The 23,173-nt window shown below is 45.2% G+C and overlaps 1 protein-coding gene across 2 annotated transcripts in view; it reads right to left on the bottom strand.

Moving 5' to 3' along the window:
- Window positions 1-23,173, bottom strand: part of LOC111148522 (neurexin-3-beta) — a 1,534,880-nt gene that overhangs the window by 1,484,625 nt on the left and 27,082 nt on the right. For both annotated transcript variants that reach the window (XM_022505142.1, XM_022505141.1), the window contains exon 2: window positions 16,266-16,283. In XM_022505142.1, coding sequence (XP_022360850.1) covers window positions 16,266-16,283 — 18 coding nt within the window. The remainder of the gene's footprint in view (window positions 1-16,265; window positions 16,284-23,173) is intronic.

A 23,173-nucleotide genomic window follows, 5' to 3' on the forward strand; every position in this document is an offset into this window, starting at 1 on the left:
CAGGTAGGGTGTACGGAAAGATGGCTAATTCACAGGAGGGTTGTAAGAACTAAGAAATGAGAATAAGAAGATCCAAGGAGATACCTAAGAGTAAAAGAAGGGGGGTAAAAATGAAAAGAAAATAATACTGTATTATGTATTTGCAAGGTGCTAAGAAAGTACAGTTTAAATGTTCTCACCACAAAAAAACAAACAAACAAACAAACAAAAAACAGGGATTCTCTGACAGGATGGAGAGGTAAACACTCTGGTGGTAATTGTTCTGCAGAATTTAAATGTATGAAATCAACATCTTGTACACCTTAAACCTACGCAGTGTTATACATCAATTCTATCTACATACGGCTGGGGGGTGTAGTTTACATTTTTTTTTTTTTTTCAAATTCAAAAATGAAAGGACAAACATTTCATATTCACAATGAAAGATGTTTAACAGCTCAGAGAAGGAGAAGCGGTATAGCCTTTTCCTTTTTTGACTCAAATAGAGATTTCAAAAAACATACTGAATGAAGAGTAAACAGGACAATTGGCCTAAGGGGCATGAGAAGCCCTGGAGAAGAGGAGCCCCGTCTAGGGGCTGCATGTGTTTCTTTAAAGCCGTGTTTCCCAAAGCGTGTTGCACTGACCACCTACATCAACAACCTAGGGATGCTTCCTAACAGTGAAGATCCTGAGCCCCAACTGAGGAATCTAATACCTTAGAATCTTGGGGAAGAGTTTGGGGAAGGATCTGAATTTTAAGCAAGTTGCCCACGTGATTCCCATGTTCACCATGAGTTGCATATAAATCAAATTTTGGTAAATTAAATTGTATGATAAATGCACTAAGAGGAATTGGTTAATGGAGCCCTTTAGTGGATCCTTTTGTAAAAGAAGGAATACTTTTAAAATGCAAATAACCCACCACCTGTGTTTTTTAAATTCAAATATGTACTTATCAGGCTTTATTAAGCTACATATGTAGCTGCAGGATTGCAACTCCAATGTTCATATTCTTAAACTTATGAGAATCTTAAATAGAAATATTAGGCCAATGCAGATCTGGGATCCTGATGTTAAAACTGGTTTTGCAGGCAATGAAGGAAAATGGACAAGAAACAGGAAGGTGAGAGGGAGAAACGATGCAACCATAATATGGGTTAAGTTTTGCTTTTGGAGAAGGAAATTTTATTCCCCTTTGAAGCGCTTTTACATCAGTGCCTGCTCTTGTCCAAATCTATCCTCAAAGCTTACAGAATTAAGAACTGGAAGTCAGGAATTCCAGAGTATCTAGGTCTATTCTGAAATTATTTCTGTCCCCTTCTATCCCCAGACACTCCTCCCTGCTGTTGAAAATCACAGGTGCCCCCTCCAAATGAATGGAAGAACCAACAATCCACCAACCACGTGATTCAAGCACCTGCCATATGCAAAGACTGGATGAGGTAGTGGAGATACAGAAAGTATGATAGACAGTCACTAACCTCTAGGAATTCGGAGTCTAAGTAGGAAGATGTTATATGTTTATATTTACATAAACATGCATACGGTATATATTACTGGCACCTAAGAGTGAAGTATAGGGGTTAAGATCAAGGACTTCAGAGCCAGATTTGAACCCTACTGCTATGACTGCAGTAAAGTTGCTCAACATCTCTGCACCTTGATTTCCCTTTCTGCAAAATCTAGATAACAACAATGCCAAATTCATAGGTTGTTCTGGGGATTAAATAAGTGAATATACATACAACTGGGCTTGAACATGGTAAGGGCTTTACAAGGGTTATTATTTTTATTTTTATTATGCCATAAAAACACACTGATGTGTGGGCCAACAGCGGGCACAATGCCTGACACACAGTTGGTGCTCAGTACCTGTTTGGTGACTGAATGAGGAATGAATGAATGAATGGGTCATTCCTACTTGTCAAATGATGAATTCAGGCAATAAAGACCACAGGACTATAAGGAGGGCCCTGGATGTACAGGAAAGGTTTTAGGAGGAAAGTGAGATTTGAAACAGATACTGGAAGATGGTTTAGGATTTAGAGAGATGGAGGACACTCCAGGTAGCACCACCAGCTCCCAGGACCACAGAGTGAATTTGTAAGGACTTCCCTATTCAGTGCTCCCGGAGCACCTAGGACACTGCCAGGCACATGGTTGGCGTGTAATACATGCTATTCAAATAATAACAGACACATATAAACAGTTCATATAAGGAAGAAATGAAAGGTGATCTTAAGGATGAGAATAAGAACCACTGTAGGAAGGCCTTGAATTTCAAGGCTAAGGAAAATGGACTTGATCTTACAGCTGATGGGACACAGTGAGGGTTCATGGTCAGGGGAATGACCCAGGGAAAATGATGTTGAGGAAGATTGCTTTGGCAATGGTGCGGACAGGATAGATGAGAGGGAAAAGAGACAGAGGCAGAAAGATCAGCCACAGGCAGAGGGTCTAGATTAGAATCATGGTAGTGGGGAGGAAAAGGAAAAAGAGGATCCAACAGGCTTTGGGTGACCAATGAGATGCTTTGGGGGAGGCGTGGATGGGAGGCTGAGTGAACATTGTCAGAAACAGGAAGGTGGGGTGGGGTGGGAGATGAACGGGGGGCGAGGGCAATGATGAGTTCTGTTTTAGGCACGATGAGTTGAGGAAACAGAAGAATCACTCAAGCAAAAATATCTACGATGTATCTTAAAATGTAGGACTAATGTCTGTGAGAAAGTCAGGACAAGTATCAGGGTGTATCACAGCCACTTCCTGGAAGAAGGTAAGTCAATGAACCCTCCAAGAAAAAGGGGCTCGTGGACTGAGTCTTAACTGGGAGAGATGGGACAAGTATTAAGGTATTTTGGAGGTTCTTTTTTTCCCATCGTATTCAACATTAAAATAAAATTTTATATTCAAAAAAGAAAAAGGAACTATGTGGCTTTCAAATATAGATACAGAAAATAATGCTCAAAAAATCTTAACTGAGAAGGATATAATTAGTAAGGGAAAAAAAGGAATCTATGCTGGGTGTGTGTTATCTGTGTGGCTGATGAGGAAGGGGGAAAAAGGAAGATTGGCCTTCCCATCAACCACAGAAACAGAGGGTCAGCTGCAGCCCTCTAGACTACATAGCCGGCCCTGGGACTAGCATCTGGCTGGGTCTGGAGTTTGGCATTTATTCTGGGTGTGATGCTCCAGAGAAGAATGGCCTGGAATAGGGACTCAGGGAAGCAAAAGGGACAACATCTTTCACAACAGTCTCACCATGGGCTCTGGATTTGAATAAATCCTCAACTAAGACTCAAAAGCCAGCTCCATAAAAGTTCACCTACTGGAGGAGGGTAGGGAACAGGAGGTAGACTCAGAAGAGCCTTTGACAGGTGGGATATCAAGAATTGCCAAAACTGAATTCCTGTGGAACTATAATGCCTTAAAAAAAAAAAAAAATTACTTGGGGCGCCTGGGTGGCTCAGTGGGTTGAGCCGCTGCCTTCGGCTCGGGTCGTGATCTCAGGGTCCTGGGATCGAGTCCCGCGTCGGGCTCTCTGCTTGGCGGGGAGCCTGCTTCCCTCCCTCTCTCTGCCTGCCTCTCTGTCTACTTGTGATCTCTCTCTGTCAAATAATAGAATCTTTAAAAAAAAAAAAAATTACCAAAAATTTGAAAGCAATGGACGTGTCCATCTAGATGTCACGCCCTGACAGAATGCCGCCCTAGCTAGATCCAGAGACCATTCTGGATCCCAACAAGATGTCTGCTATGTATACCCATCCCCTCACTCTTTCTAGTGCTTTATTCCACCCTTCTTGTGCCTACCTATCTCTGTGCACAGGTTCTCATGGCAGATGTAAGAACAAAAGAAAAAGATTGCCAGTAGGTAAGATATACAAAATTGAAGCTGCCTTAGAACAGACAGCAAATCATATGTAAATTATATGCAAAATATACGTATGGCCTTCTAAACTCTGCTACGTCCTTTGGGAAAATCCCCATGGAGATAGCAGCTTTTGCAGCTTGGGAGAATGGAAACGGCTATGAAAGCAAAGTCATTTGTAAGCAGCTGTGGCCATCATGAAGCCTGTCATGAGAATGACTGATACAGAGAATAGAAACCATTTACTGAAACAGGCAAGAGGAAGACGCAGTGTTCAGGAACCAGGCCAGAAGTTGAAGGTCTTCATAATTTAAGCTAATACGGTTTCCCCCTCAAACCTATAATATCCCACCCACCTCAGATGGTTTTCAATCCATCCTACTTTCCTTCATTTTGCCTGAGTAAGTAGGGAAAGTATTTCAAGGGAAGAAGGAAGTCACTCATGGTATTAAAAAAAAAAAAAAAAAAAAAAGATTCAGGGAAAAAAAAAAAAGGCACGTTATCTCTGCCAAGACTTTTCTTTCATTCACTTTCAGGGTAACTTTTATCCCCGTTTAAAATCCACATATATCATCTCTTTTTCCATACTGAAGTAGAGAAATTAAATGTCACTAATTGCTACAAGTGCCAAGTGCTAACGTTGAATTCTTATGAAGCCACAAGGACTTTTTAAAAGAGTAATTACATAAAATCAGAAGGTAATAGAAACAGTCATCGATATTTCCAGAGGAACTAAGGAGATCGTGAATGTGGTAGGGGGTGGGACCCAACGAAGAGAAGCCACAAGTGACTGTGGCTATAAGCTGACTGGGAATTTGGAAAAGAAGGAGAAAGAAGAAATTCACATGTTAACATTTTAAGCACTTAAAAGAGGAAATTTCGTGATCTTGGGAAAAAGAATAATGACAGCCCCTAATAGCTGCTGATGGTTCATATAGACAAGGCACGGCTATATGTCACCTCATTAAATATAACTCTATAAGAAAGGCATTGCTATGATTTTGATTTTACAGGTAAGGAAACCAAAGCCTAGAACCAAAGTCACACTAATTAGTGCGGGGTGAAGTGAGGATTCTAAGCCAGCAGATGGACTCTCCAGACGGCGATGATAACCATAACACTAGCTACCCGGCCTCCTTCAGTGCTGGTGGAGAAAGGAGAAGACACCTCTTGGAGAATTCAGCAGCAGAAAATATGCCTGAATACTAACTCAACTTCATTTATGACTCTGGTCCAGCATGATATAAGGAAAACTGCGGGGAGTCCTTTTGAAAGGCCACTATCTCCCACTCCCTAAGCCTCACCCCAAGATTCTACTAAAACATGAAGCTTTTCCTTTGGAGGCATTTCTTAGGGTTATTAAGCCATCTCCCCTCATTAAAATGCAAACCTGAACAGGAGACACACTTGGGGTCTCCAGCCATTGACCCCACTCCACATGTGATGTGATCAGAAAGCCAAACTAAAGATCTTCCTTCAAAGACAAGGGCAGCACGGGGACTCGTATGTACAGGAAGGACAGTGACATGAAGTCACAGGTTGAGGAAGCCTGTCACTGTGTATAGGAGAAAGGACCCAGGAGACAGGGCAGGACAGGGGAGAGGAACATTTAAAGGAAGAGTAGGTCTGAAAGAAACCTCCATCTACTTTCATAACTGTGCCCAAGACCAGCCCTTCCCTGGGCAATTCCCTGACCTTCGTCATGGACTTCAATGTCCTTGTTCTATCAGGGCTTCACCAGTAGCTTGTATCAGAACTTAGGTCTGCTCAACATTCTGATGAGTCACCTGGCTAAAAACATTAATTGGCATGTGTCTGGATGTTGTGATGAACTAAAGCTGAAAGGAATAGCTAATTTGTTAGATAATAAAATCAGGGTCCAAAAGGATATGAGCAGGCAAAAGTGAGATTGAATCTTAAGGGACAAATGTAAATTCTGACACTTAAGCAATCCCCCACTTCTCCTCAAAATAAAAAGAAGACAATAGTGCTACCTCTTCTCAACATGGAATGTACCAAACCTAGGGTTTTGGTTCAGAGAATGGTGCCATACACTAGGAAGGACATTGACAAGGCAAAATGTGTCCAAAGGAGAAGAAAATCGGGGAGTCCAGAAGCATGTCACATGCAGAATGGCTGCAGGAACTGCCACACACAGCCTGAACTAGAACAAGCTAGAAAAAGACACAACAATTTCCTTCAAGTATTTTTAAAGTTGAACATGCAAGATATGGGGGCAAGCATATTTGGCCAGAACACAGAGTCAAGTAATAGGGGAAGCCTCATGTGCCAGAAATGCGGTAGAAGAGAGTCAGAGTAGGGTTTTTGGAGATAAACTACCAAGAATCCATTCCAACTCAAAGACACTATGCCTTTATGAGCCAAGATGATCTTCAACGAGGCCAAGAAACTATTGGGTTGACTCATACCAAACTGATAATTGACTACTTTTGGCCTATAAAAATAACTATTTTAAATGGTTCAAACTAATACTCTCAGATCACCACCCAGAATCAAAAAGGTAGAGACTAAACAAAGCTTCTGTCAATCATCTAACAGTGATCTGAGCACTTGGGACAATCACCTATTTACATATATGTTTCTGGCTTTTCCATGAGCCTTGAACAGTACTGGGGATGAACTGAATAGTCAGACTGATGACAAAGAGAGCCTGTGCTTAACTCTTCAAGGCAGGAGCCACCCAGGTCCCAGCTTCTGGATTTGCCCTTCCATGATGCCACTGTGTGCTTTTCTCACCACTAAGCCCTTTGTAGGATATAACTATGTTAGTGCACTCACTGTTTGCCTCTAGACCAACTTTGTTCCTACGGCCTGGCGACTGGACTGAATAGAAAGTATTTCTTCCATTGTCACCCATGAATCACCAATAGGCCCTGCAGGGTATAGCCATAGGGTTGAGGAAAATATGCAGCACCTTCCCAACCTATTCCATCTCTTGGGGGGTGGGGAGGTGGGTTGGGGTTTTCTCCTGCATGAATACAAAGAAGAGAAATGGAGGCAGTCATGCTTATCACCCCAAGGGTTAAAAGATCAGTGACTGTGGCTTTTAGAAAAGACTCTTCCCAAAGGAGATGTTCTTACACGCCAACTGTCATGAACTTCTCTAAAACTGCTCTTTATTCATAAATGACATGAAGCTGGAAGGGCAGCTGATGTGCTAGATGAAAGAACCTTACCCTAACAGATCATGGCGTGTTGGATTTTAAAAATCCAGGGCTGAATTGAAAGAAATCAAAGAATGATCCAACGAAGTCAAATAAACCATTGCACAGTGTTAGGAAGGAGAGAGAAATGGTTTAGGAGCAGTGCACAAAAAATAGTCAAGGGGCACCTGAGTGGCTCAGTCATCAAGCATCTGCCTTGGGCTCAGGTCATGATCCCAGGGTCCTGGGATCGAGCTCCACATCAGGCACCCTGCTCAGCAGAGTGTCTGCTTCTCACTCTACCTCTCCCTCTACCCCTCCCCTCAAATCATTCTCCTTCATAAAAATAAAAATCTTAAAAAAAAATAGTCAAGATCTTCAACGACTTTAGTTCAACATCATGCTATAGTCATTAAAATAATAAGGAAAGGTATTTAGTGCCACCATTAATAGACGTAGGAAGTCTAGAAAAGGGGAGCAGTGGGATCACTCTATAATGAACTGGCTGGGGATATGTCCATAATACTGTTTGTGGTATGGGCATGCTTCTTTGGAAAGGATGCAAAAAAAAATAATAATAATTTTTCAGAAAACAATGACCTGGATGAAAGAACTTAAAACCCTTGTATGAGAATGCCCAAGGAAACTGGAGATGTTTTGGCCTTTAGGTGGAAAAAAAAAAATCCTTAAAGACCAAAAGCGCTGTCTTCAAACACTGGGAGTGTAATTAGATCTATTCCGTGTGTCTCCAAGGGCTGGAAGCAATACAGGTGGTAAAAGCTAGAGTGAGTCAGAATAAGGAAGGCTTTGGAACATTCAGTGCTCTTTAGAACGGGATGGAACAGCAAAAGGAGCAATGAGCTTCTCATCACTGTAGGGGTTCAAGCCAAGTCTGAATGAAACCTTATAGAAAGAGATTCAAACATCAGGTGCACAGAGAGCCTTGAAAACATTTTGGATCCTTTTCCATCCCTGAAATGCTGTTTCTAACAATAAAGTTTTATGAGGACATACAATGTGGTAGGTAGTAGGGACACAGGCATGGATACATCTCTGTTCTCGAAAAGTAAGACACCCCATGTCCTTCAAAAGCCCACAGTGGTCAGCGAAGAGGCTTGTGGGGGACAATACACAACTGACTGTAATGTATTATGATGATGGCTCTACAAGCCCCATCACCTAAGATGCCACTGGAGCTCGAAGTAGTGGGGTCATTCATTCCAACCTTCCTTCCACCTGCCCCCCTAACTTCCTGTCTTCCTTTAATGTTTAAAAGGTAGAAAATAGTGGTTAATGCTGGAGCGTTAAGTTCCTTTACCTTCCAGATCACCTTCATTAAAACAGTGGTTCTCAAACTTTGGTCATATCAGAATTCCCTGGAGGAAATGTCTTACTTTAATGAGCCTGGATCTCCGTTATTAGTTCTCCAGGTGATTCTGATGCTTACCAAACTTTACAAACCACTGCTCTAAATCCTCCAAAACCTGAATTCAGATCTCAGCTCTACCTCTTACTAGCCATAGGATTCTGAGCCAGTTAGCTCTTCCGTGCCTCCTTCCAGGAAACTATCTTCTCAGGATCACTGTGACAATCATGTGTAACCATGTATGGGCAGCACTTAGCACTTCTCAGGGAACACAGAAAGGGCTTGAAAGGAGGTAGTCACGGCTCTTATTATTCAGAAGACTGGTACATTTGGGTCTTCTCTCTGCCCCGCCTCCCACGTCTCGCCAATGCCAGTTTTCCAACAAAGTGGCGGCATTAGCAGACCACCTTCCCAGTGCAGCCCCTGAGGCTTCCCTCCATGGTCATAGTCATCTAAGTTGCCCCACAAGGGACCCACTGTCCCCAACTCTCAGCTGTATTCCATCTCCCAACTCCTTCTGAGACCCAGCCCCACAAACTGACAAGCTCAGCCCAGGTCCTTCCCAGACCTTGCTAGGTAGTTCTACAGAGGGGGAGGGTCTCCGAGGCTGTCATACCCGAGCTGTATGATTTAACCGAGTTACATGCAAGTTCTCTGGCCTCAGTTTCCCACCTGTACAAGGAGGGAATTGGTCTAGAAGAGTTTCTCTGCGGTCTCATCGGTGGTATTTTGGGGATACAAATGTTTGAATGAGACTCTTCCGTACACTACAATGTATTCAGCATGCATTGCTTCTCCTTAAAGCCACCGATGCCCCTGCATCATCGAGCAATAAATGTACACTGCACACGTTAGGCAGGACCAGGGGCGGGAACAGTACTATCCCACGGAGACTACATGATATTTCTAATGAATCTTTCCAGCTCTAACTCTGACTTTGCAGTCCAGAACTGAGAAACAAACCAGGACCCTAACCAGCATCCCAGTGGGTCTGCCTTGCCAAGACAGTAAAGATCATGATTTTAAAATATTCTAGAAAAAGGCACTAAGGCCCAGTGGTCTGCTTCCTTAACTTAGTTACAGCTGGAGGCAGGCTGGGAAGCAGCTCCCTACTCACACTTATTCATCAAGAAGAGCTACAGCAGCCAAGGGGGTCTTCCTAGGCCCCTGTGGGCAACTGGCTGGAAGCTGATCACTGTCAGCCCAGCCAAGGGCCCCCTTCCAATCCAATTACACACAGCCCTGGTGGATTCCCCACTGCCTGCATCCTCCACTGACCCGAGCCCAAGATGGGCACTGAATAAAATTCGATTACCTCCCGTCTCAGGGTGAATCCCTATACAAAAAGCAGACTTTTTTTCAGAGAAGTGAGGAGTAAAACTAAGAGCTGAGTCCCAAGCACTATTTATTCACTGACCCAGTATTTATTATTCCATTCCCACTACATACTGGCACTGATCTGGACCCAGAGCACAGAAAGAGTGAACAGGAGTGTACCTCTGTGGAGTGTATGTCCTGCTGGAACTCACCATGAGTCATCTCTTGGGCCAGACACACCAGGGTTTGCATCCTGCTCTGCCACTTTTTACTGGATAAAACTGGTGAGTGGACATCCCTGAGCCTCAATTTGCTTGTGTGTGGAATGGGTCTATTAACAAAATCTACCTCCTGAGTCTGTCAAAAGAATTAAATGATGCATGCCAAAATAGTATTTAACTCCTGGCTCAAAATACAAGCTCAGTGAATGCCATGTGTTTTCCCTAATAAATAAAGGAGAGAAGCAAATGGGGCTAGTGCCCAAAAGAAGAGGAAGGAAAAGACAAAATATGTTATGGTTAGCACTGGAGTTAGGAGCCTTACGTCTTCCGTAAAAGAGAAGGCACTTTCCTGATTGCTATTGCCTGAGCATCTCATCCATCTAATCATGGATCCTCAGAATGAAAGAAGCCTGAGAGGCCATCTGATTCAAGCCCTTCACATCAAAGAAAAGACCCTTAAGGCCCAGAGAGGTTTCATGACTTACCCAAGGCCACACAACCCCCAGGGAAAGTAGCAGAACCAGAAGGAAACAGAATGACAGGACAGAAATCCCAGCTAAGTGTTTCAATCCTGGTACCTACCATACCTGGTTCTGACCCTGGACAAAGGTAACGTCTTGGAGCCCTAGGTTCCTCATCCATGACGGGTGCCTGGCACACAGTGGGACCTCTGTGAATATCGGTCCCCTTGCCTCCCTCCACTCTTTGGGATTCCTTGGCCTCATTTCAGAGCAGTGGTGGCCAGGATCTAAGCCTGAGGGATCTCATCACTGAGGACATAAAGATCAGGATGGATGGGAGAGAATGTGTCACAAGGGAAGCATAGCAGATGTCTTTTTTTTTTTTTTTTAAGATTTTATTTATTTATTTGACAGAGATCACAAGCAGGCAGAAAAGCAGGCAGAGAGAGAGGGGGAAGCAGGCTCCTCCCTGAGCAGAGAGCCCGATGCGGGGCTCGATCCCAGGACCCTGGGATCACGACCTGAGCTGAAGGCAGAGGCTTTAACCCACTGAGACACCCAGGCACCCAGCAGATATCTTTTGAGGAGCTCTCCAGCATTGGGAGCATGCCTCCGAACAGTGTGGGAGACCAGGACAGGCAAAAGAATGTCTTTTCTTTTTAAACTTCTCTGAGGCCATCTTGACCTGTGTGAAATGAAAACGTGTGGAAAGGATCAAATGAGCTAACTTAGAATACGAGCTAATTTACACATGACTTACTACGTGCCAGGCACTGTTCTAAAGACTTGACATGCATGAACTCACGTAATCTTCACAAGAGCCACATGAGGTAGGTACGTACTGTCCCCATTTTACAGATGAGGAAAGTGGGACCCACAATGGGAAGGTAACTTAAACAGCACCTACTGTTCATACTGGGAGAAAGCCAGGATGTCAACCCAGCCATCTGGCTCCAAGTCTATGCTCTAACCCAGGGGTGGCAAACTTTTTCTGTAGCAGGCCAGATGGTAAGTCTTCTAGACTCGTCTCGCCACACAGCTACTCCACTCCGCCTTCGCAAAGCAACCAGAGACAAAGCAGAAATGAAGAAGCGTGCCTATGTTCTGATAAAACTTTATGAACACTGAAATTGGAATTTCATAAAATATGTGCATCACAAATTATTCTTTTGACTGCTCTCAACTATTTATAACGTGAAAAGCCATCTGTAGCTCAAAGGCCCTACAGAAGGAGGCAACGGGTTGGAGTTAGCCCCTGAGCCCCTGAGGGAACCCTGTGCTATCCTGAGTTACCCTGCCTCACTTTGTAAACTCTTAGATGGAAAGTGCCGGAACAGTAATGGCCACAGACTCAGTGGCCAGGAAGTGTTCGTTCCCTTTCCCTTCCCTAATCCCCGTCACCCTCCCAACCCCTGTGTACCCAGAGCCATGTCGCGCTGTGTACCCAGGAGAAGAGATGAGAAACCTGTAGTCATGTGGTGGACTGCGCCTTCCTCAGTAGACACAGCCCCGCTGGCCCCAAAGAGGAGGAAAAGCCAGACACTTCAGGTCAGTGGGTCTCAAGCCTTGATGTGTGCATACCTGGGTGTCTTGGTAAAAAGCAGATTCTGACTCAGCAGCTCTGGGGTGGGGCCTGAGATTCTGCTTTTCTAACAAGCTCCTGTGTGAGGCCAGTGTTGTGGTTCTGGGGGTCCATCTCTGAGCGGTAAGTTCTAGGGCAAACCCTTTGTGTCCATCACACAAGTCAGACACAACAGTGCTGCGTCCTGACTTCAGGTTCAGCGTCCCTCAGGCTGGCCTCCCTGGAGACAGGGCAGGGCTCAGGATAAATCACCAGGTCCGGTCTCTCAGGACAGCCCCAAGATGACTGAAACTGAGAGGGAAGACACGGAGGGCAGAGATCAAGAGCGGGCAGAGGGAGGCTCCAGCAGAGGCCGTCAGTTGCTTCGGGCAACAGCACGCCGGGACCTCCTCTGGGCCCTGGCAGACAGCGGCCCCTCCTCCCACGCCCGCCAAGGCTCTGACGGACCGTAGCAAGAGGCCTATTTCCTCATCGGGCCTCTGAATAACTAGGGCACTTCCACAAGGTCACAGTTATTCATTTAAATTCCAGCTCTAATCAGCAGGCAGAGCCTGAGAAATTATCCCTTCTGAAGAGAAAGACTGTCATTGGAGCACCAGAAGCAGCCCCTCGTGGCTGCAGGGAGAGGCACTGGGGGAGCGGAAGGGAGGGGTCTTGGGCCCACAGGCCCCAGCACTGTTCTCTGGCCCCCTAGATCCTTCCTCTCCTCCAAAGGGCTTGTTCTCCCCTTGGCAGAGAGTTCTGGAACACACAGGAAGAGGGAGAGAGCAGAGGGCATAGCATGGTAGAGAGGGGGCTGGTACTGCCCACAACTGACACCCCAGGCAGCACAGGAAGACCAGGAACAAATCCCAGTGGGCCAGGGGCATGTGATAAATGCCTGACAGGGGTCTCCTCCAGGCCACCAATGTGTTACCTGGCCTTGGTAGATGTCCCTTCCCCACCCCGGACCTCAGTTTTCTCCTCTGAAAAGTAAAATAGTTGTCCTTTTGAGCTGCCTCAGGACCTTACGGACACACAATGCCCTGGTACTTGTTCCCACACTTTCTGCACAATGAATATTTTTGAGGCCCTACTATGTCCCACGTACCGCACAGAAAGTGAAGAATGCAGACCATGACAAGCAGCGCCTCTGGCCCACAGCTCTCTCTTGGAAATGCCAGGGTTTCAAAGAGAGAGAGTACAAGCTTTAGAGGTAGACGGATGTGAGATCCTGGTCTCGTACTAGCAGCCAGAGACTGTGGGCAGTTACCGACCCTCTCTGAGGCCTCTCTCATCTGAGAGAGGATGGTAATACCCGCCTGGGAGGATTGATGTGAAGAGTTAAATCAGAATGGAGTGTCCCTCCTCTCCTTCACCACATTGGCCTGATGCTACCCTATTATCCTAACCTCCCAACTCAAGACCAGATGGAGGAGGAGGGGCCGTGGGTCTTCCCACATGGAAGTGCAGGAGGTATGGCCTGCCCCTCTTCTCCTGAGGGTTTCCAGCAGTCTCTCTGCGCCCCCAGCCTGTCTCCTGGACCTTGGGGAAGGTGCCTCTTGCGGGCCCCCATCGCCAACGGCTTCCAGTAGGTTACTTCTCACCGACACCCTCAGCACGTAAAATTGATCAATCATCCCTCACAGCCTTCCCGCCACCCCTGGGTAAACAGTTACATTAGCTCATAAAATCCCCAATTTGTCTTCCTGTGGGGAAGGGGGAAAAAACTCCAAGAACCACTCAAGGCACCTGGTTTCAGAGCCACAACCCTGCTGGCTCCGTGTTGCCTGGGTGGCTCTGAGAGGCGGGAGGAGGCAGTTCACCTCAGCCCAGGCTGGGCAGCTCGGTGGTCTCCCGCCCTGTCCTGCCCCAGGGAAAGGTTCAGAACTGGTGACCCGTTTCCAGCTCAGAAACCACAAAAACCAAGGGGCTGGGTGGGGAGATAGAGGATTGGCAATCAGCTCCTGACACCTCAAGGGCAGCAGAGTGGCGGATATGGAATCAGGCTGGAAGCCCCTCTTGACCCAGCTCCTGGATGGCTGGGTGACCTCAACATGTCACTTAACCTCCTGGCCTCAACTTCCTCAGCAGAAGAATGGGGCTCAGCGGACACACCTCAGAGGGTTATTAAGGGCATAAGATAAGAGAATGGCTGTGGAATTGGAACAGGGCTGTGCGGGGCTAGTTACAGTTGCTGTGATGTGAGGGAGCGTCACCTACTGACCTCCACCCCTCTGGAAAGATAGACAGGAGCCTGTGTGTCTGTGGCATTTCACCCCGCCATACTGTTTCATCCAGGACCAGTAGGCGCCTTTGTGAGAATTACAAAATGGCGCCCTCCCCCCTACCCTTGGTCGGAGGCAGCCCCACAGTGGCGGGATTTCATTCCCACAACACACACAAGTCAACACGGGGACCCTGGGTCACATCTCTGCCAGGAACCAGGAGGAGGAGGGGTTGAGCCAACTGGCACTTCTACAAACAAAACTTGAAGTGTTGGGCTCCTACCTCACTACCTTAAGGTATTTCAGAAAACATCATCTTAACAGGGAGGCCTTTCCTGAGATTCCTCTATAAATTAGCAACTTAGTTTTTAACAGTTTCATCTTTCTCCCCAGCGCTCATCACCCACCCTTGCATGTAATATACATAATACATATATATATGTAATATGTATAATGTGTGTGTATATATAGTTCATTGTCTTCCCTTGAGTAGAATAAAAGATCCATGAGGACAGCGATTGTTTTCTATTTTGTCCACTGTTCTATTCCTAGTGCCTACAACAGTGCCTGGTACACAGTAGGTTCTCAATAAATATTTGAGTAAAATATTATTAAATACAAAATTAATCTAATGGAATCTTCCTAGGAAATGCTGTCCTATGCATCAGTTAGAACACTGTTTATTTTCAAAAGTAGGGTGTGGAGAGAAGAAAACAAAGACAGTGAAACCCTATTTATTAGCTGGGAGATAACTGTATTATTCTTTTATGTTATGTAATATACCACATAAATCAATGGCCAGAAACCCTACTTAAGTCTGGTTGATTCTTCTAGATAGTGAAAAAAAAAAAAAGGATAAATTCATTTGGGGAAAAAAAAACTGCTAATAATGAAAACATCATATTATCTCTAAAGAAAAATAGACAATAGTCCCATTAGTTAGGAAATGTTTACAAGACCTTCAACTGCTGAAAATTTTCAGTGATGGAATTTTCAGTGTGTTCCAATGGAGTGTGCATGGGCTTTGGAGTCACAGAGTCCTAAGTTCAAATCCCAGTGCTACCACTGATGAACCCTACAACCTTGGGCAAATGGCATAAACTGCTGGCCCTCAATTTCCACTATATTAAAATGGAGGATATAACAGTACCTACGCCTTGTATCGATACTTTAAGAATTCAACATTAAAAGGACTAAACAAGAAAGTGTATGTGAAAATAGCTGAGAATGACAATATTCCCTTCTTACTTGTTAGCGTTAATTACTCCTCTTAAATCAAAATTCTATCCAGTTTAGAAAAGTCTCCAAATCATTCTAAGTCATCTGATACTTTTTATCCATATATGGTTGTATCCTCTCATATGAGCTTGTGTGTGTGTATTTGTGTACACATGTGTGTGCACACACAGACACACAGACAATGCTTACAGTTAGAACTCTGGATGAATGTGCATTTTAACAAAAGAAATGCACAATTAGCATAAGAATGGCTCTTCCATTTGTTCATTGACAAAAACCACTCCTCTTCTTTTTCTTTTTTTTTTTTTTTTTGTTAATACAGTGAGCATGTATTGGTTACATAACCATTTAAAAACTGCGAATTTCATTATGAGGTGGAGAGAAAGCCATTTCTTAGAATAAAAAGAAAGAAGACTTCTTTCACCCACATATTTTCCATGCTAAGTATGTCATATCTTCAACTTTTAACCACATGAAGCTATAGAAGATAAGTAGATCTAGATATGATAAGGCAAAAATGCTCATTAAATTGGAGAATTCATAACTTAAGGATATCTTTAAAAAAATATTTCCAAAAGTGCTCATTTTCCACTTCTTTGATTCACCCAGAAATGTTAATCAGAAGGAGGTGACTGTATAAGCATGGGAATCACATTCCTTTGGTTTTAAAATGGTTTTCAAAACCAATACGAATACATCAATTCAAGGCATTTCTTCTCAACCCAAATCAATGAAAATGCAGTGTACTTAGATCTCTGCTCTGTTTAGAGCCCCTAGAAAAAGGTCTCACTCAGAATCAAACCATGCACAATCTGGCAGAGGGGAAATTTCCACGGCAGCTGTGTAAACACAGAGACTCACCTGGACCTTGACTGACATCTGTGGCAGCATTTTCAAAGAGAGGGAAAGGCAGAGGAGAGAAAGGGGGAGAAAAAGGAAGAAGAGTGTTAGAAGCACACACACACACAGTGCAATGTGCCCTTGCATGACTATCATGTTCATGCAAGACCCCAGAGGTACTCAGCTTCTGAGCACTTAGTTCTACCTTCACCCAAAAACCACCCATGCAAGCCGAGGGACCAAGCTCCCTTTCCACTGTGCATGTAGCAAGAGAGGTGAGCTGCACATCTGTCCGGAAAGATATCATCCTGGAATCAGATAGGGCTCTGGCCAAGCAGACTGGAATCCTGCAAGAATATCGGTTAAAATATTCTGGTTGATTTCTGCATAACACCACCCAAGCAAATCCTCCTTGCCTCCAGGTACAGAACACTGGACATGAGGTCAAGCAAGTTTCCCCGCAGAGAGAAAAAATAATAAACCACTTCCTTGAGGAACAAAGAAAAAGAGGCATGAGAACGGAGAGCAAGTTGCAGCATTATTTACGACATAGGACTGAAGGACAGACGATAACAAAACATGTATAATCCCCTCCCTCTCCAGTATTCCCAGTGACCATCCTTCATCACAGACAGCAGTGTGTATGCGGGAGATTGTGTGTGAGTAGATCATTTGCCACACAAATTGAAATTCTGCCTCCCCCTTTAATTTTTCTTCTTGCTTTTCACCCCATCATTAATGACAGGAATTGCCATTCGAAATCACTTTTCACAACTACTAATAGACATCCAGCCCTAGGAAGGTTGACATTTGAATTAAGCCAATGAACTTTCAAAAAATGAAGAGCGGTTTACTCCCATCATCCTCATGAACACAATCTCCTCCTCCTCCCCTCAAGTGTAAGATAGAATCCTGCTGAGAAGCCAAATCGAAAGCAAGCCAGAGCTTTGTCAAAACCTCTAGACCCGGGGCACCTGGGTGGCTCGGTTGGTTAAGCAACTGCCTTTGGCTCAGGTCATGATCCCAGAGTCCCAGGATCAAGTCCCACATTGGGCTCGCTGCTCAGCGGGGGGGTCTGCTTCTCCCTCTCCCCTCTCCCCTCTCATGCTCTCTCCTCTCATTCTACCTCTCAAATAAATAAATAAAATCTTAAACAAACAAAGAAACAAACCTCTAGACCCAACCTGAAAGGATATACCTTTCTGAGGAGATGGAACAGGGGGCTGCTTCAGGAAACCATTGGCCATCCTAACAATCCCGGGTGACGCACTTAGAATCACAAAATGGTAGACCTGGGACACCCACAGACATCATCTAGCTTAATTCATTTTTGGTTAAGATGTGGGGGGGATGAAAGAGGTTGAGAGACTTGCCCAAGGTCACACACTTAGTTCAGGTACAGAGACTACATAAGACTCTAGACCCCTTGAATCCCACCCAGTTCAACATTTGTTCAATGGAAACCCAGGTTCCTCAGAGGCATAGGGGACCCAAATTCAGTTCATAGCTAAAGTGAGCACCCTGGAACCATGGAGGAGACCCTCTTAGCTACCCTGTGAGTAAGTCATGGGTTTTATTTACTGTGCCTCTAATTTGCTGCAATCAGATTTGTCAAGCTTCAGCAAGATCCATAGACACTAGAACTCTTGCCGCAGGAAAATCCAGGTGCTGACCTAACAGAGCTGTGCCCCTACATCCAGGAGGGGCAAATTCACAGCAACAGCTAAGCATTTCTCCAGTCCACACCCTGTATTCCCTAGAAGCTGTATCTGCCCAAAGAGACTTCTAGAGAGCTCTGAATCATTCCTCAGCCACACCCCCTTTCAGATTTTCTGGTGAGTTGTTTGAGATTCAGGGTAGAGTGGCAGCAAGAAGAAAAGTGGCAAAATAGAAGAGATGGGAAGGGAAAACACTCTGTATAAATAACTAAGCAGGGCAATTAACTGTGACTGATGGACAGCCTAGAATAGTGGTCGTTAGAATACCCTTTCATTAAGCAGGATATCAAACTATTTACATGTGGGGGAGTTCAGTGGTGGGACTTTCAACACTGTTGTTCATGGAAACATGCTCTTGGAAGCACCAACACCCAAGGGAGGCAGGATATCATGGAACTCCAAAGTTCTTTCGAAACTAAGTTGCCCATTTGAACATTGTGTTTATAATCTTAAACTCTGGAGACAGACAGATCTGGGTTCAAAACCCAGCCTACTGAAAGGCTGTGGGTCAATTACAGAACTTTTGAGTTGTTTGCCTCAGCTATACAAAGGGAAGAGAACAGAACCTCCTTCATGGCAGTGTTAGAAGATTAAATACTTTTAAAGCATTTAATTCAGTACAAGGCAAACACTGCATAAATATTACCTGTGCTGATTGTTACCAATTTGAATGACCATAGACAGAATTATCAAGAAATGTTGACCAGAAGGCTCCCTGGAAACACCAAGAGCCTACAGGAATTAAGGCTCTGTGTGTGTGTGTGTGTGTGTGTGTGTGTGTGTGTGTGTGTGTGTGTGATTTCAGTTCAACTCTTCTGCTTATGAATGAAGAGATCTGTTCCAGCCCTCCCCTCTCTTAGGTCTTTTTCCTCCCATCCTCTTCCTCAGTGGGAAGTAGGGCAAGGAGGAATTAAAAGGTTGTAGAACAGGAACAGGGGTCCAAGAAAATTCCATTCCCTCCTAAAGCTTTAACTGGCCTCAGTTCTAGCCCTGAGCATAAAACACACAGCATCTCTTCTTGCCAAAGAGGGGCAACAAGAACACCAAGAAAAACCTCCTTCAGTGAGGGGTCAGGGTCCAGCCTCAGTTTCTAGTTGTGTCAGTGAGCTGGAGGCAGTTCTGAGCATTGTGTCTAGCATGAAATAGAGACATATAGTGTAACCTGGCCCCTGTCCCAAGAAGCAGTGAGTAATTTGAATCTCCACATTCAATTCTGACCAACAGAATGAAATGGCAAAGCCTGACAGGGGCAAGAGGGAATCAGAACCTCAACCATATTCACCTGTTATACTGTCTGTCCATGCTTTACTCCTTCTTTGTGTCACAAGTCCCAGCTATCTTTTGGGGAACCCTTTCCCACCCTTAATCCATGCGGCTTGGTAAAGATGACCCCACCTTAGCTCTAAGTGTGGCCATGTGACTCAGGCCAGGCCATAGGAATTGGCGCAGAGAGCGAGATCCACAGCTGGATTGCCAGGATTCAGGCTCTGGGTCTACAGGTTGTGTAGACCTTGGGTCAGCTACTAGATCTTTCTGTGCTTCAGTTCTATCATCTGTAAAATCGGTATGATAATAGTCCCTATCTCCTAGGGTGGTTGTGAAGAGCTTGGAACAGTACCTACCTTTAGAAAGCCCTCAACATTAGCTTGTAATTTTATTACCTTCATATATGAGAGGACAAGAGTATTAAAAGTCTTTCCTGTGGTCACACAGGCAAGGAAGGCTGATCTAGGATGCAGCTGAGGGTGTTTCTGACTCCATGCCTTGCTGCTGTCCCACTTCCAGGGTGACCATCCCCAGAGCTCCCTCTGTCTGTGCTTACTAATGGTCTTCAGCCTGGAGTCTATGTCTGGGGGAGGAGCACTGAGCCCCAGGACTGGTCAGAGGAAAGATAAATATGTAAATTCGTGTAGATATATCAATTTTTAATGGAGAAAAATGGGGGCAAATTGCAGAAGAAAAGGCAGTTGACGACCAGGTAAGATTGATCCAGGAGAGACGGCATCCTCACCCATATCAGCATTTCCTCTGCTCCCCCCTACTGTTTTCTTTTCTCACACTGCTGGGCCTGTAGTTTTCCAGAGCACCACTGCATTTAAATCTATATTCTATTTTCTCTCCTAGAAAATAGGTCAGACCCAAGACAGAGTTCACCAGGTGGGGTCCCAAAAGGTTTGGCTGGGCCTTGCCTCCAGGAGGGTGGCTGTACAGCCTGCCTCACACTCCCCAGAGCTTATCCAGGGGTGTGGGGGTGTGTTTGTATGTGTCTAAGTAGTGAGTTGGGGGAGCTCGGATTCCTCCCTTGTGAAATTATGTGGTCCAAATGAAGGGTAAGGCAGGAGGGCTCCCTGATTGAGCTCTCTTCTATAAACACAACAGCAGCAGATGGAGGGTCCCTCCTTTTCCCCCATGGTTAGAAGAACCAGATCTCCCCCAAACTATAGGAACATGTTTCCTTTTTGAACTTGAAAATACGTGTGCTGATGTTATGCACTTGTGGCTGAGGTTATTGTTGAATACAGGATAAGTGTCTGTGGGGTACTTCGTGAAGGTAGAAATGCCCTAATTTACTTCTTCCCTGGTTGTGATGCTGAAGACAGTAGGTGAAGGGTGGCAGCTGTGGTCAAATCCTTCCTCTCCCGGGTTGCTGTCCCAATCCCTGCTTTGAGCACAGCATTCCTAACAGAGGTGGCCAGAATTTTTCAGCCAGATTGGGCCAGAATTTATTTTCATCAGAAATTCTTTTCACCGGGGCGCCTGGGTGGCTCAGTGGGTTAAAGCCTCTGCCTTCGGCTCAGGTCATGATCTCAGAGTCCCGGGATTGAGCCCCACATCAGGATCTCTGCTCAGCAGGGAGCCTGCTTCCTCCTCTCTCTGCCTGCCTCTCTGCCTGCTTGTGATCTCTGTCTGTCAAATAAATAATAAATAAAATCTTAAAAAAAAATTTAAAAAAAAAAAAAGAAATTTTTTTCACCAAGATCAGCATGAATGCCAGAGGTAGGGGGACAGAAGGAGGAAGGTGCAAGGTCATGAGAGCCAGTCCTCAGATCTTGTCACAACAGAAGAAACGAACACTAATTGAGCATGTGCTGCCTGAGCCTGTGCATGTGCTAGCCCCTAGACTGAATGGTCTTTGTCAGGCACTTATAAGACAGTTTCTCATTTTCTGTAGGTATTAGCTCAAAGATTACTTCCTCAGAAAGACCTTCCTTTACCACCTTCTCTAAAATAGGGACCCTTCTCTGCCACTTACCCTGCTTTTCCTTCCTCAGGGCACTAAACACTATTTGATATCACAGGATGGGTCTCTGCTTTTATTGTTTATAACCCCCTTTAAATACAAGCTTCACAACAGTAGTCTTGTCTATTTCATTCACTGCTTTTATCACCAGTCTCTAAGCTGGGTCTGGCCTACAGTAAGTGCTCAGCAATATGTACTGAATGGTTAATAGATCATCTCAATCGATACTGGTATCTGCATTTACACACAAGAAAAGTGAGGCTCAGAGAAATTAAGACATATGCCTATGGACAGAGTGACAGAGCTGGTATTGGACTCTGAGTCTGTCTTAATACCTACTAAATTAAGAACACCTGTTTTCTCCTGTGTGGTCCTCATGATCAGGTGGGTTGTCCCCATGTGGTAACAGAGACAAAACCTGGCAGCACTAGAGAAAATAGAGCAGCTGGTTTCCTGGTAATTCTGGTAAAATTCCCTGGGAAGCCTCTCACTGATTTAGCTTAGGTCATGTGTCTGTTCCTGAGCCAATTACTGTATCCAACATCACACGTCAGGGTAAATGTAGGGATAAAATGGGATGTCTATATATCCCTGACACAAGGCACTACCAACTCATAATAAAGTTCACATTTATCGAATATTCTCTGGGCTGCTGCTAAGTGCTTTATATAGCTCATCTTATTCAATTCTCACCAAAACCCTAACAAGTAGGAACGTCATTCATCCTGTTGTACAGATATGGAAACTAAGACCCAGAGAGGAGGCTCTATCTTATTAATATTTCCCATACTCAGAGCAGCATAACCAAAAGGGTCAAGCTGTATTTCTGAATAAAAAAGCAAACCAGGAGAGGTACCATCGGACCCATCAAGCTACAAACTAGGGAAAGGAATATAGGGCATATCACAAAAGTGATAAAAAGGCACAGCCAAGGGCAGAAGGAAGGGGTCAAATGCAATAGGACCATAGGCCTGGCCAAACGGAGTCCTTGGCTGGGCTAAACACTCTGCCCTTCTGCAGCTATACCCTACCCCAGGATCTGAGGAGTCCGTAGGGCCAACCACATGTTCGCACCAAGAACCGGCAATGCCTGCCACTAACTCCTTTGCAGAGTACAATCGGGTACTCAGAATCCCTTGCCTAAATTGCCCCAAAGTCGCTGGGGTCCATTCTCCCAAAAGCTGACCAATCCGCTGATGTGTGTACACTAGTGTCAAGAAATGGCCAAGGGAAAGCGATCTATAGGAGTTATGGATTTCTACAGGCTGGGGTGTCCACACCAATGTCCACAGGGATCTTCATGGTGCTGGAAGTGGAGAGAAGGGAGGCTGTCCAGTGGGAAGCCGATCCCCAGATCTATTCTTGCCCCAGGCCCACAAGCATTAGGTCAAGACTTCAACTGAGGAGTTCCCCCAACTACAACATGAAGAGAGAAAGAAACAAAAAAAGGCAGGCACTGCATCTCTCCAGTGGCCTGTCCTTTCTTGCCCCTGGGGAGAGTGAGCACAAGGTTCTTCCCTCTACTTCAGGAACAAATACAGAAACAATCTCGTTAGTTGAGCTAAAGCAAACTTCCAGCAGTGCAGCGGCTGGGTTTTCTGTGTTCTGGGGCTCCTTCCAGGTTTCAATGTCTGAGCTCTTCAAACACTGGAAGAGCTGTCTTCTCCACAAAAGGCCAGGTGGTATTAGCTTCGTTCCCAACACAGAGCCCATTTACCCGCCTTTGTAGAAGACTGAGCCCCCACCCCCACCCCCACCCCAGCCCCTGTGCTGTTTGCTTTTGTTCTTTGATGCTAATAACTCCAGCTTTCAAGATGGAGCAGGGAGGTAGCTGCTGTGTCGGGGCCGCCAGCCTGGGAGGCAGGAGCAGGGAGAGGAGCAGCTGCAAAGCAGGAAGGAACATGGAAGGCATGACCATGGGCTGGGTTACTCCTGTGTCCAAATACCTTAGGGGCTCCCGCATACGGGTA

This window comes from Enhydra lutris, unplaced genomic scaffold, assembly GCF_002288905.1.
Source record: "Enhydra lutris kenyoni isolate GAN:26980312 unplaced genomic scaffold, ASM228890v2 scaffoldscaffold20, whole genome shotgun sequence".
NCBI classification, from domain to species: Eukaryota; Metazoa; Chordata; class Mammalia; order Carnivora; family Mustelidae; genus Enhydra; species Enhydra lutris.